Source organism: Larus michahellis, chromosome 3, assembly GCF_964199755.1.
Source record: "Larus michahellis chromosome 3, bLarMic1.1, whole genome shotgun sequence".
In the NCBI taxonomy this organism is placed as follows: domain Eukaryota; kingdom Metazoa; phylum Chordata; class Aves; order Charadriiformes; family Laridae; genus Larus; species Larus michahellis.
In genome coordinates, this window is record NC_133898.1 from 46436688 (window position 1) to 46451498 (window position 14811).

At 40.5% G+C, this 14811-nt stretch overlaps 1 protein-coding gene across 7 annotated transcripts in view; it reads left to right on the plus strand.

Moving 5' to 3' along the window:
• PLD5 (phospholipase D family member 5) overlaps positions 1–14811 on the plus strand; it is a 185297-nt gene that overhangs the window by 155426 nt on the left and 15060 nt on the right. For all 7 annotated transcript variants that reach the window (XM_074579990.1, XM_074579992.1, XM_074579987.1 and 4 more), the window contains one exon: positions 12129–12326. In XM_074579990.1, coding sequence (XP_074436091.1) covers positions 12129–12326 — 198 coding nt within the window. The remainder of the gene's footprint in view (positions 1–12128; positions 12327–14811) is intronic.

Here is a 14811-nt window from a genome sequence, read left to right on the forward strand (position 1 = left end):
ACCTCTGAAATTACTTATCTTTTTTCTTATTTTTTTTTTTTTACTTGCTGTGAAAGTTCTGTAGAACAGGTTTACCTACCATTGGAGTAATTAATAATAAATTGTAAATCAATAAATAGTACACCTGCAGTGCAAAATGGTGGCATATTCAGTTTGAACAGATAAATCACTTTTTTCCAAAACAGCATGGGATGTTCAGATAGTTGGATCTCCACAATGCAAAGGGAAAGAGACAGTTCTTTCTCCAGTAAAACTAACCCCGTAATCATTTGCTTGCTCTTTAATACTTGCCATACCATCAATACATCTTAAAGTAATTAAGAGTCACAGAAGATGTTGCAAAGAGAGTGTGTCTGGTTCTGGTTTATGAATGATCCTTCAGATACTTGACAGATAATATGAGTGCATTAGGATTATCAGACTCGAGAGCTTTGGATGGGTTCTAGAAGTGTTTAGGGAACTGGAGGCATGCAGGAATTTGGTGGTAAACACACACGGCACACCAGCACATGGAAGATAGAAAATCATCCATACAAGTGTGTGCAAAACTAGAGGCAGCTTTAAAGACCACTTCTGCTATCTTGAAGCAAACAGGCAGGCAGCATGGTGAACAGACAGCACTGGTGACATGTGCTCGTGTGATTCCATGGCTTAGAGATAAGACTCAGTAGCCTCAGAATTAAGCTATTGAAATTTGAAAAAAACCTTTGGGAGGATCTGCCAGAAACTGCAGCAGAAATAGTGCACTGGGCAAGTGCCTTAAAAAAAAAATAAAAAAATAAAAAAATCAATGGCATTGGTCACAGGGATGAGAATCGTTTCCAGGCACACCTCTATAAGGCCTGTCTGCAGTCATCAGTAAACCAGAACAGCTTGATCTGAATTTAAACATCCTTCAGCCAAGTGCGCTTACAAGTACAAGTCCTGTAGTTTCATTTGTGTTACATTCATTAAGAAATCCTGAAATAGTAAGACATGCTGAGACAGCAATGTGTATTAATGTAGGTGCTGCACTAGAATGGTTTTATGGCTTCTTTGCTGGAGCTGGCTTGCAGACAGCCTGCACAAAGTGGGAGCAGCAGAACTTGACCTGTTTGCACCTCTCTGTCCTGCCCACCGCTGCTCTCAAGTCCAAGCCAGACTGCATGGCTGGGGCAAAAGTGTTTGTGCCGCACGTCTGCGCCAGAGCTGGCTCATAGGAAGCTGCTGCTAGAGTCTGGCAGCTAAGGGATTGGGATTCCTGTAGAGTCAGAGCTCTTAAGACCAGTGTGGCCTTTTACAGTCATTTTGTTTGTCCTAGATAACAATACAGGCCATACACTCTGATCCAGGGGTTCCGGCATCTGGCTCAACAGCTGGTGGTAGAGTCTTAAATAACCAGTAAACTTACGTGGGTGTAAGAAAGGCAGTCAATACATCACATTGCCAAAAATGTGATTTATGTTGCACTGAAAGAGGACTTGTTCATTAAAAGCCAACTGAATCTCTGAGGGGGTGCTAATGCACCACAGTCTGTTCTGTCATCTCCCACAAGAACTTGCTGGCAACTAATCTTGGTCAGTGATGTTAATGAATGGAGGCAGATTCCTCTCAGAGGGATTTAGTTATTAGCATACCCCATCAGATCAGTCTTGTTCAACTAAACAATTAAAATAACAACATTAAAATAGTAATGAAAGCGTATTCCCAATATGTGGTTCCACCCACGCACACACACTTTGATATTGCACAGACGATAGTTCCCATCTAGATAAATATCTTCATTCAGAACTGCCTTAACTCCAAAGGTTCCCAAATGCGGCAGCCCAGTTGCCTCCCACTTTAACAGTGGAATGCTTTCATGGAAAACTGGATTTATTATTGTCCTGTGAAAAAGGCACACAGTAAGTCGGGCTGAAATGCAGTACCATAAATCTCGATGAGTCAGGGCAAGGAAGGACAATCATTTCAGTCATTCTATGAAAAGAATAATAGTTTTGCAGTTCGGTATAAAATCTCATCTTTCTAAATCCATAAGTCATCAAGCAGAACAAAACAGATTCTGAAAAAGCATTCCTTCCATATGAATGTGCAAAATTAATGGCATTGCTAAACCTTCTCAGACTTTGATATTGTTGTCATAAGCATCAAGGCCTAGTTTGTAAGTCATCATGCAGTCACCTTTCTTAACTTCGTGAAGTGAACGGCAGCCACCAAAAGAGTGAAATCGTTGGTGTTTGTGTGGAACTGCTCAACTATTGATCATTGCTGGAGGCAGCGCACACAAACAGAAACGTGAGGTGTATCTTCAGAAAATTGCAGAAGTCATGAGGATTCCTCTGTTGGTTAGAGGAATTATATCAAAGGAATTTAATCAATATAACGACTTATCAGGCATTTCTTTCAAATGTAATGGTACAGTAGATTTCTGTGATTGGGTAGCACATCATTTTGTATGAAGATCTGCTGCATAGGTACAGAACCTACATATACCATATATATACGCAATAAACTACAGTTTCATGATGTATGCTCTGCTTATTAAGGTAATATGTTGAAAACATCTTTTATTATCTTTGTGGCTACATTTTATTACCTTCAACTCTGCATGTGCCATAACAACTCAGTTAAACAAAAATTGTGAGAAATAAATTTGATCTTTTAGTTTTAAGAGTGGAAGTTAGTGTTAATGCTGAAGTGGAATAACATTTTTTCAGGTATCTTTTCAGGTATTTCTTTTGTTTTCCTATAAAGTGATTGTTACCCAATATTGCAGATGGAAGGGGCATCAAGTGTTAAAGTTGTCTTACACTTGTTTTATGTAGTTTTTTTCCTCTTCATGCTGTTCAGTGTTAACTTACATAAAAGCTATGCTGACTTTTATTAGTGTATTAAGTCTCTGATGTCTTTGGCACACGGTATTTCTGTTTCTTTCACAAGGGGTGTTACACATTATTTAGATAAATAGTTTTTACACCCACAGGGGCAGCATCTGCCATGATTTGAGATAGGAGAAAACACCCAGGTCATGACCTTATGCAATAAACAGATTAATATTCTTCCTTCTCATGATGAAATAGCCATAGCATGCATTATTACTACTTGTTCATGTAGTGTAGCACCCAGCTGACACTTAAGCTGAATACACTAGTACTTCACCAAGTACAAAGAGGCCTTTCAGATGACCCAAATCACCTTTATTTGCATGTGCAACATAGTGCTTTAGCAGAAAGAAGGAATTAAGGAAGCATGAATCAGCATGTTCTCAATTTTACTGTTAGGGGCAGGAGATGCGAATATGATGTATTAATTTAATTCCAAGTTTTCTTCCTAGGAGAATATACCAGGACCACATCTTTACAGGAGGCATTTCTTACATGTTGAAGCAGACAGAAACCCCGTAAATATCTAAGGTGGCTACTCAGAAGAATAGGACACAGAGCAAGTATGGATTTCTGAAACAGCTTTTCGTATAGGCTAGCCATTGTCCTGGGGCTGCCTGTGTACTGTTTCACTAAATTACTTTATTTATCTAAAGTGGTTGGATTCCTAGCTTACCTCAAGGTCCTGCACACTGAATTTAATCAAGGTTCAGTCAAAAATTAATTATATCCTTTGGCCCTCTGCTTACATCCAGAGAAGAGGTTTCTAATTCTGATCAGGTAGCCTGGCAGGGCTCAACATTTACAGCAATAATTCATATGCAATGTCATTGTCCCAGTTTGTGTGCACAGCACGCCTGCCACCAATCCCTATCCAGTTTGCAGAAGGAAAACCCACTGTGTGTGTCAGTAATGTTATAAATAATGCATCCAATTAGTCAACTACGTGCTGGTGCATTTCCCTGAAGCCCACGAATCTTGAAAACCCCAAAGAAACCGTGCACTTTGAGAGAGGCGTTTAGATATAAATATTGCCCTTATTCCGAGGTCGGTCCTCTGCACTCTCCTCTCTGTGTTGTACAGCAGAAGGCGTACAGAGCCTGCCCCTTGCAGCATTACATAGGATGAGAACAAATACTAAGAGCTCGTGCTGTGATTTCCAGCTGCGTGAGGAAGATGCAAGATAAGGGCTGACAGGACAGGCTCCAATGCCGGAGAGATGGAAAGAGGCGGTGGGATGTATGCATGTGTGTGCGTGGTAAAGGAGAGTCCAGGCCTTTCCAGAAGTTACTAGGATCTTTCACTTCACCTTTTAATTTTTTTACGGTTCCACTGAGGTAGTGAATTGTCAAATGTCAAATGAATGACACCAGTACTGAAATGGGATGCAGCTTGCCAGCAGTGAGGTGGATGCCAGCACAACGTGGTCCTTTTCTTCCCAGCCTGCACTTTTCTTTGATATAAGGAACAAAAAATGTGTTTCAAAAGAGAAACAGAATCAAATTAGAATTCACATTAATTAGATTTCCTGCAGTAAAACAAGAAATAAATCAAACATGATCCTGGAAAAAATGGTTTCTTGCAGTTGCAAGCTTGCTTTTCCCCTAAAGAGACACTTGTGCTTGCTTTGAGGGGGTAATGAAACTGTAAACTGAAAAGTCATTTGAAAATGATAAATTAGGCTGTGATTATGCCAAGTGATATTAATTATGCTGATAGACTCTATAAGCAAGGAATTTTTAACTGATTCAGTTCCACCTTCTGGCTTGCTCTGGCAAGCGGCAGTGTCAGGCTTGGTTTGTTACTGAGCTTCATCAACAGCAGTAAGAAAGCCTAAACTTGCAATCTCAGTTCTGTGTTAGGTTCTGCATGAACATCATCACAGAGTGGTCCATGGTTTAAACAAATTGCATTTGTATTATTTGTACAAACATAATTATTTTTGCTGAGTTTTCCATATCGATAGAGCAGATGGCTGAAAAAGAAAAATCGGGATGTTTTTTTTTCTAATCTGACAAGGACACGGGGGATTTCTGGTTTTCTGCTTTGAAGATGCTTTGCTACCTCTTGCTCAGAAAGTTCTTCTGAAACCACACCATTTTAAAACAAGCCCCCCTTCTGCCTGGGTGTTCGGCTTGCTTTGCATCTCGGTGGCAGTACCTTTTAGCAGAAATTAAATGCTGAACCTAATATTTTTTTCAGCATGGTTTTCTTAAGGCTGCTATGCAAAATAATGGTGGGACTGTCTACTCAATGTAAGGTGAAGTGGAAGTTAGTAGAGCATCACTGTGCAGTTTAGCGTTCTTGACCTGTGGACCAGCAGAAAAAGGAATAGGACATAAAAAATATCAGCTCCTAAAATATCTCCTCTGCCTTATCGTGGCAGCTTTTTGCCATTAGGTAATAAAAGTAAAAATAATGCATGAAGTTCTAACATCCTTGGGACTTTTATTCTGCAAGAACCACAGACCCAAATCTAGCAAATGTACATTCTAAATGTGAGAATTAAAGACCAGTGGACTGCAAGCAATGGCAATTCAAATGTACTTTATCAGTTCCAATGGGGTACAGTCAGTCCACTTACGTCCCCTCCTTTCTTTTAGTGAGAGCATGTCACGGCTTTATACCACATTCGGTGCCAATGCTGGGTGCACTCTATCAAATGCATCGCCTCTTCTTGGTCACATGCTCAGATTTATTTCCAGCACAGTGGCTTGAACAACAGTTTTCCATTTTGAGTGATGGGATCGAGTTCCCAGCTCAGGTTGAGACTGCATTTTTATGTCAAGTGAAAGGGACTTTTATTCTAGCTCAGTAGAAATTCTGCGTGCCAATTATTTTCAAATCCTTTAAAACCAAGATGGTAGAAAATTAACCTTTGGCCTTAGATGACAGCAGTGTAAAACCCACACAACTGGGACACAGGCCAGGCACAAGAGATTCATGTGCAAGACTCACAAATTGATTCACTGTAGACTGGTTAAGAGTTGAATCTAGGAATTCCAAAATACCATTTATTCAATAAAAGTGTCTATAGAAAATAGAAACAATAGTTAAAATGAAAAAGTTAATCTCAAAATTTAATCTGTTTGAATTCTTTAAGTAATCTTCAAAAGCAGTTTGCAGTTTTCAAAATAACAGGGAATTCAAGTGAGAACGTTTATTGCGCCCAAGATGATTTCTGATATCCAAAGATGCTATTAATTTAAATTTTGCATTTATTCACTCTCAGTTTAAGCTAGACAGAGTTTTACTAACTTTATGAGAATACAGTGCTTTACCATTTGTATTAATCTTTTCTATTTAGTATTTCCCAACAGTAGAGTAGCTCCCATGATCTTACCAACATGGAAGGAAAAAGTGGAACTCGGAGCATAAGCAGGGCTGTGCTGGATTTGGTTTTCACTGAATTACTTTTGATTTTAACATAACAAAGCTGTGAAGCCTCTGCGCTCTATTACTAGCCAAGCACAGAGGGAGGATTTTGGCTCAGGATGCATAAGGGTAGGTTGCAATTTCGAGTGAAGTGTCAGCTGAGGTACAGGCTTTTGCTCTTTTGATGGACTCTAATGCCTGCATAGGTTTTGTGAGGGAAGAGCCAGGCAGCGTTGCAGCCTTCTCAGCCTCTTCAGCATTGGGTTGCACTTTTGATTTACATCAAAATGATGACCATCTGAATGGGGTCTGTTACACCTAATGAATTCGTGATGAGTGCTACTCCTGTAATCCTGTTGTGGCAAAGTCTGCTACAATAGTCACATCATCAACACTACATAAAGAAACACTTACCTTTCTCTAATCTCTTTGTCTTTCTCTCTCCGTTGGTGATGGTCACTCCCATCAGAACGCCCTTCTCCTCCTTCACTGCCACCACAGGCCACCGTTCAGGTGTTACCTGTGCCTGGCATGGGACTGGCACGCATATCTGCTCAGCGGGTTTTGGTGAGAGGTAAAGAATAGCTGCACAGAAGGCAGCATAGATGATGCTATGTATTACTGGAAAATACCCACTGAGCATTAAATGATACTAGATGAAAACATAAGGGAGGTTTTGCAGTAGGGGTCAGGCAAGATGGTAACCAAGTGAAAAGGAACCGTATGTTTGGAGTGCAGGCTAGCCAAATAATTGGAGCACGTTTTATTAAACGATAATGAGTTTACCACTGTAAATATCTGTGGTTGGCTCTAAGGTATATTTTTTTTTCTTTCTGTATATTATTTTTCTTTAGAAGCTATTGAAAATCGTAGGTCTTTTTAGGCCTTAGTAATTGATATAGCATGGTTTTTGTTACTCCATTACTCTACCTCGTTGTGATTCTGGTTTTGCTCAGTCATTCATTTGGAAATTGGTCATTAAAAAAATCACAGGCTTGAAAGGATAATTAAATACATTTTCAAACAAAGGCAAGTGGCAGATGTATACACAGTCCTGCATATAGAAAGTCAAGTTAGTAAATTTAGTGCACAGTAGACTACCTGTACTTAATCCAGAATTTCTCTAGCACAGGCAATGGATGCCCGACACCTGCCCATGGCCAGAGCTTTTGGGCAAACGGCAATTAATGCCTGAGGAAAGCTACTTATTATTTTCAGGATCAGGCCTGAGTGTGAGCAATTGCTAAGAACTTTTTCTTTAAAAGAAATTAACAAGGAGTTTTCTAAAGCCTCCTTACTACATTTGCCACAATTCAGATATTGCAAGCTGTGAACCAGATTGTGCCATCTTATCTAGGTCAAATAGTACCTTGCCTACACAGTGGGGTTGTCTCTTAGAGTATAGCTCAAGGTAAATGTGAAACACACTGTCTAGTCTGCACAGTGCAGGATAAGGACGCATCATACACCCTGTCTAACCCATCATCCAAATGTATTTGAAAAGCTTTGCCAATGTTGTTTCTCAGTTGAGGAGGCTTACAGTGTTATGGGTCCACAACCTGTGTTGTTTAGGTTCTTTGCCTGTGTTCTTTTAATTTTGTATGTGATGCCTACAAACGTACAAGTGAAAAGAATAAGCAGACATTCATGTTTATGGAATCCTGCTCTTTGTCCAGTCTAGTAAGGAATTCTTCCTCTTGTCATAAAAATTTGTATTTTTCTAGGTAGGCCGTATTTGTTACTTTTTGTAGGATTACCTGATTTCTGTAGTTAGAGCATCATTGTACAGTGGGTATAAGCCACGATTTCTTGAGAAAGCCTTTATTGGCGAGAAAGACAAATGGTGGTTTGGTAGCCGTTAGTAATTGCTCTGCACAAATATAAATGGCATGGGGAATAAGGAAAACCAGCTCCCATGTTTTTCATTCTTTGAGAAGAGCACTCATGGTGGTTCTTAACAATGAGGGAAAGAAACCTGCTCATGAGAGGACACAAAATTCTCTATCCAGAAAACCATTCCTGTCCCCTGCCCTCAGCACATGCTCTGAAAACGTCACTCAAAGGCAACTCTGTGACTTTGACATCCAAATATTTCAGTTCCATCTTGAGACAATCAGATTTGTGACACTTTATTTTCATTTCTGAATTATCCTGCTTAGTTTTATTAAGGTTTTGATTTCTTGAGATCTTCTTCACTTCAATTTTTCAGTGATGTTTTTGTTACTGTGTGAGTTGCTCTTGAAAACTCAGGATGAAGAAATCCTTCTTGTCCTGACGGATTTTACCTTAACAGATACTGCAGATGATGCTTAGCTGCAAGTTTCAGTAACCGTAAATCGGGAAGCAATGCTCAGATTTTGCTTCTTTCAATATAAATCTTTTTTTCTGCTTCTCCTCTGAGACTATTAAAAAAAAAAAAAAAAAGCCTGTAATAACAGCAGCTCTCAAACTGAAAAGAAAGTCTTTTCCCTTATCTAGATGACATACCACTTCATACTAAATCTGTCACTAGCACATCCCTGCTGCCCACTCTCTGCAATGGCTGCAGGATGAAGGGCTTTGTGATTAACTGGAAGACGAGCAGTCTCTTCTCACCTCAGAGTATGGGAGTAAAAATAGGCTCTGTGTGGAAGACGCTTCTGAAACAGAGTATTTTTTTTGGTCTCCAAGCTTACTGGGGCTTTTCTACAAGAAAGGAGATGGCTGAGGTTTTACTGCGTACATATGGGCACTGTTTGTATTATTTTCATTTCAAAGTGATGTAACATACATAAATCAAGATGGTCATGAAGTGACGGGCTGACATTGAACCTGGTTTCCTAAGAAAATGAGGTCTGCACAATAAGCATCGGAGTTGCTGTCTGCCCTCTTCCTGTAACTTTGGATCTACTTTTCATGTTCAGTGAAATTTGACCTTAAGTTTGTAAAAGCTTAATGAAAACAGGCAGCTGAGTAAAGAGGATAACTGTGTTTTCCCAGAGAGGGAAAGGAGGAGCCCAGTCTGTATCGTGTACCAGGGAACCCACATGGGGGAGAGCTCTTACCCACAGCTTCGGAAGCGGGAAAAGCTTTGATCAGTGCTTGCCTCCAGAGAAGCCAACTGCAAGACGCAACGCCGTGGGAAGCCAGGGTTCATTACTGCACTGTAAATACATCTCTTGAAATGGCGGTGTTCCAGTCTGGGATTTGAGTGTAACTGCTGCGAGTGGGTGAGTGGCAGGGCTGCAGCCAGGGCACCTCTGGCAACCTCAGCCCCTGAGGATGCCCGCTGCCACCCGAGGCTGAGGTCCCTGGGCGCATCTGCTCATGGGGAGAGGCTGGCAGTAAGGCATGGCTAATGCTTCATTTTATAGTCAGGCTAGGTGTCGATCTGTAAAAATTGCACTTGAAAAACCCCATTAGTTTTTCAAGCCCCAGGCTTCCTCCCTATCTCTGCACAGGAGGAAGCACTTAGGCAGAAGGGCAGTCCTTTAATTCACAGACGGGGAGAGGGCACGCTCCAAGAACTCCTGCTCCGAGGAGAGCTGCTCACGCAGATGCAATCCTGGCAGTTTCTGGTGTGCTGTGAGGACACTGTTTTGTCTTTACTTCTAATGGAAGGGATGAAGTGGAATAGTAATAATGGGCCTGATAAATGAAAGGAAAAACTGTAACCACATAATTATGTCAGAATCAACTAACGGCCATGAAAAGCCAGTTAAACCACATTATGCAGATACGTGTAACAGAATACTATTAGTAAGTCCTTTGCAATGGCATGCCTGGCAATTAAGAGAACAGTATTGGCAGCACACAGTGAAAACAGTGATAATATATAGTTAAAAATGTTTGGAGACAAATAGCACATAGAGGACAAGGGACAGCCTGGAACTGAATGCAGGAGCATCCTCAAAGATACCAGCACCAAGGGGAAAAATCAAAGATGTTATTCCAAATAGACTAGGATGTTGGGTATAGCTTGGAGTAATTTATATTTATCATAAAAATGAATCTCCTGGTTTATCCATATATGAAAGGCTGTAGTGCAGCAAGTCGTCTGTATTTTCCAACTCTCCACAAATTTCAGGTTGTGCAGGCTAAGGGAGGAATTCCACATTTTTTATTAATTAAAGACATTTGCAGAATATTCTGATTTAGGCAGTAAGAATATTAGGTAACGTTCCTCTGGTTGCAACTTTTCAGTAAATATTTGGGAATGACATCGCTCAGCTTTGTATATTTTTATGTATGTGGTATTTCCAGGTCAGGGACCTAAAGAAGGTGTCACCCATCGAGTTTCTTTCTCATTGGAGTATTGGGATTTGTTGTTTCCTCTCACCCACCATAGAAAGAGAGCTGAAGGTTCAGTTCTATCCTTCGCTTCCCTTCCTCTGCCCGCTCTTGCAGAGCGGTTCTCATCTGCAGTCAGGGAGAATTGCGCAGGAGCAAGCTCTGAGATAACGTTAGTGTGGGGTTCAGAGTTCCCACAGGCTTTACAGAAAGATACGCTCCTACCAGAAACTACTCCATGCGACTGCGGAGAGTTCGTCTAAGGGAATAAAACCAGTGGGGATTTTTTGGTGTCAAAGGATGAGCATTGTGGAGAGTTTGTGCTCCCCTTATTTTCCTCCTCCTGCCAGACAGACTTCTCAGACATGCTACCAAGAGAGTTTGCTTGCAGAAAATCAGCATGTTTCCTTTAAATATTTATCCTACATATTGTTTTCAAACATACACATGCAGGCTTTCTTCTCGTTTTATTTTTGGACATGACTGAACTAGTGTGAAATGCAGATAATGAGAGGTCAATAGCATTTGTGCCCACAGCAGAGCTTTCCTGAGCTGTTCTAAAGCAAAGGAAGGGAGAGAGTGTGCGTGCGGTTACACTTTGATTACAGAAGCCAGGCAATAAGTTTATAAATGAAATTCTGTCAACAACTTAAGTACTAGGGATATGCAATTAATGAAATCTCTGCCAAACTGAGATTTATGATGACCAGGAGACATGCCTGTACATAAATGAAGAAGTGAGACTGTGTCTGTAGAAGGTTAAAGCATTTAATTGTACTATGTCTGTATTTACTTGGGCTATTTTTCCTCATACTTTGTATGTGAGAATGTTGATGCTTACGGAGTACTTTTCATGAGAGAAGAGTGACGTTCTCAATTTTTACATGTGAAGAAACTGACACCCAGAAGTTTGGAGTACCATACCATAGCAATGGGGGAATTCAGAACCCAACCTTTTTGTGTCCTAATTGGGTATACTATATACTGGATCATACTGGATTTAATAGCACAGTCAATTTAGCTACTGATAGTATTAAACACCTGTTTTTTCATCCTTTTATTTGAAGCTGGAGCATCATATTCCTTCTCTGGCAAAGAAATAACTTAAGTCCATTTCTTTCACCTTTTCCAGAACTCACAGAAAACAAATTGTTTCTGAGGTACAAAACTCACTGGTAGCAGTGTGTGCTCCTACGTCATCCAGCAGAAAGGATGCTTTTCCTGTAAATAAAGTAATATTAAAATAATAAATAACAACCACTGTAGCCAAGAGTAGTAAGCCTTGGGCAGCAGCTATAACAAAAATGGTAGCTAGGACAAATGGGTGTCACTCCTAAGTTGTGTCTGTCCAGAAGGTGTGTTGTATTCCATCAGGACATGCGTCTCTTGACATGCACGGAACATACAGACCCTGTTACTGCTTTTACCTGCTCTTGACTTTGAAGATTTAGTTTATGTGTTTGCCTTTAAAAGAGTATTGTTGGGAATGTTCTTGTAGCTGACAGTACTACTGCTGAGCTCCAGGCACGCTTCTGGAAGATAGCCCTCAGGCACTCTTGCTGCATGCTTCCACAGATCTGTCAGCCAAAATATCACTAATGATACAAACTTTTAATTTCACAGATGAAGGAACTCGGCGTCATCGTATACAACTGTAGCTGCCTGGTGCTGGATTTACAAAGGATATTTGCACTGTATAGCTCGCTAAGATACAAGAATAAAATACCTCCAAGTTGGTCTAAGAGACTATACGGAGTGTACGATACTCAAAATAAACTGACACTGCAGCTGAACGAGACAAAATCTGAAGCTTTTGTGTCGGTAAGTTCTGAAAGGAGTCACAGAGAGGGAGGGAAGGGAAGAAAGCTATTTAACCCACCAGATTTTTGGAAGAACTGGAAATTTAACATCTGCTTACTCTTCTAATATTGTCCTTTATGAACTACCCAGTAGTGAGACCAGGTTAGGCAGATGGCAGCAGCAACTGTGAAAAGAATCTCAAGTGTCTTTTCACTGATACAGAGATGTTCACAGCTCACTGCAAGAAGTCCGTCATAATGCTGTGTTCTCTCTGACACATACTGTCAGGGAGAAATTACCAGGGATGGTAATTTCCATGAATAGGAACATATATGGTGTAAATTAAGCCTATGCTTAAGTATTTCTCTAAATTGGCCCTGACTAAAGAAGATGCACTTTACTTCTATGTCTTTAACAAAAAGCAGCTACTAAAATTGAGACTCATGCGAGTGACTGAAAACTCAACTATAGAGATAACACCACTACAGCTGTCACTTACGCAAGACAGAACTTGATCGACAGTCTCATAATGCTGGAAAACCAAATCATTCTGTTCTCTGGGAAAATGTTTATTGCAATAGGTGTACTTTTGTGGAGAAGTTTGTAACTGAAAGGTTTTTTAAAAGTTATTTGCCTTTTCCTACGGTGCAGAAGAGACAAATTGCAATTATTTATTTTTTTTTTATTCCGATTTCTGTGACATTGTTCTTACATGCAATTTGCAAGGACTGAAGATGCTGCAGAATTTCATTTGAGCATTATTCTTTTTCCCTTTCTCTGTAATGTTACTGATTTCCCGCTTGTGCTCAAAAAATGACAGGGAGGCTCTTCAAATCAGGTTATTTATTTACACTAGTAGATAGAAGGTGAATGACTTGGGAGTAAATGAACAGTTAATCAGACTTCTAATATAATGCAGACTAAGCTTGATATCAGAGCTTGCATTTTTATCAGTGTAATTTATAAGGATTAATCCAGTTCACCCTGTTCCATTGAAAGCATTCATGCTTCTGTAGAACATTATCTACTTTAGCTTTATCTTTAAATGAAATTTTTAAACTTCTAAAATTCAAGCAGCAATCCTCATGGAAGCACTGACTCTGTGTGTGTTGTTTTTAATGGAAAAAAATGGAGCAGTCCTCCAGCTCAGCAGTGATGTCGCAAAACTGGGAGAAAATACACAGAGCAATAGAGATTATGAAAGACGCAGTGTCTTTCATTTTGGAGGTAATTACATGAGTAAAAACTCATTTCCTGTTTTTTAAAAAAAAAAATTATCAGGAATATAATGAAGTTGTTAAGAGTTATTTACCCTTCTGTATAAAACAAGGGGCAAAACCCTATTGCTTTATAGCCAATTACGTCTAAAACAACACAAGGCACGTCGCACACTATTAAGTTGTAGAGCCACTAGCACGGGATGTAGGTGCAGAGGAGCGGTTATACAGGGCAGGGTTTACCTTCGCCTGCTGGCAGCCACACAACATTCAGGTGCCCAGGATTTCCACACTCCTGCAATCAGTGGAGAGACAAAGAGCTGTTTTGGAGTGAAAATCTGTCAGGGACTAAGACAGACAGAAATAATAGGCAACTGAAGAAACATACGCTTCCATTGATACTGGAGAGTCTTAAGGACTAGCTTAAATTAGAGACTGACTTTTGGACAGTTAGTTAAGGCGCTGTAAAACGAACTCCTATTCCCTTTTAAGCAACCTGGAGAAATCCTGCTGAAAAGCCAGTCCTGGAGGGGCACGCAGTGAAGAAAGCTGGCCAAGGCCAACTTTGAGGAATGTGGAACCCTAGAAAAAGACAGGTGGGAAGAGGCTCTACCAAAGCTGCTCTTCTGCTGTTTTCAGAATGTTCACTTCCTCGGTGTTATTTGTGTTTTCCTTTTGTGCGAGCAACAAAGGGCTCTTCTCTTGAAATTCCACTTCAGAAAACAAAAGGAAGGGGTCACTGGTATTCCAGAAGCTCAGATCAGTGAATTCCAACTGCAAGAGCTGCCTGAATTTGCAGCCACAGCCAGCTGGGCTGGTTCTTCCTTCCTGAAAACAGGCTCTTCAATAAAGAAGAGCTCGCCTACCAGCACGTTCTCAATGTTTGCCCATGGGCCCCTCTGAAAGGCAGTCTGGGAGTTGCACTGGACTGGTTTCGTGGAACCAAGTATTAACATCACTGTCTTTTCCTGATTTAGTGATAAGTAAAGAAGAAAGTCCCCACAAGCCTGGCAGATCACTTACTGGGCCTGTTTCTTCCAGGTGAAGAGAAGTATCAAATGGGCATTTGATCAGAACAGCAAGCACCGTACAACTAATGCTGAGAAAAGTACTAAAATAGTTTGCGACCACAGTGCGGGGGTCGGCCGTGCCACAGGGTAACAAATGGAAGGCCCAAACAGAAGTGTTACAGTGAGAGCTCCAACAGAAGTTTTTCTTCTAATTATCTGCTACATGTCTTTCACTTTCTGGCCTTTATATTGAACGCATCTGAAAAAGACAATGCATAA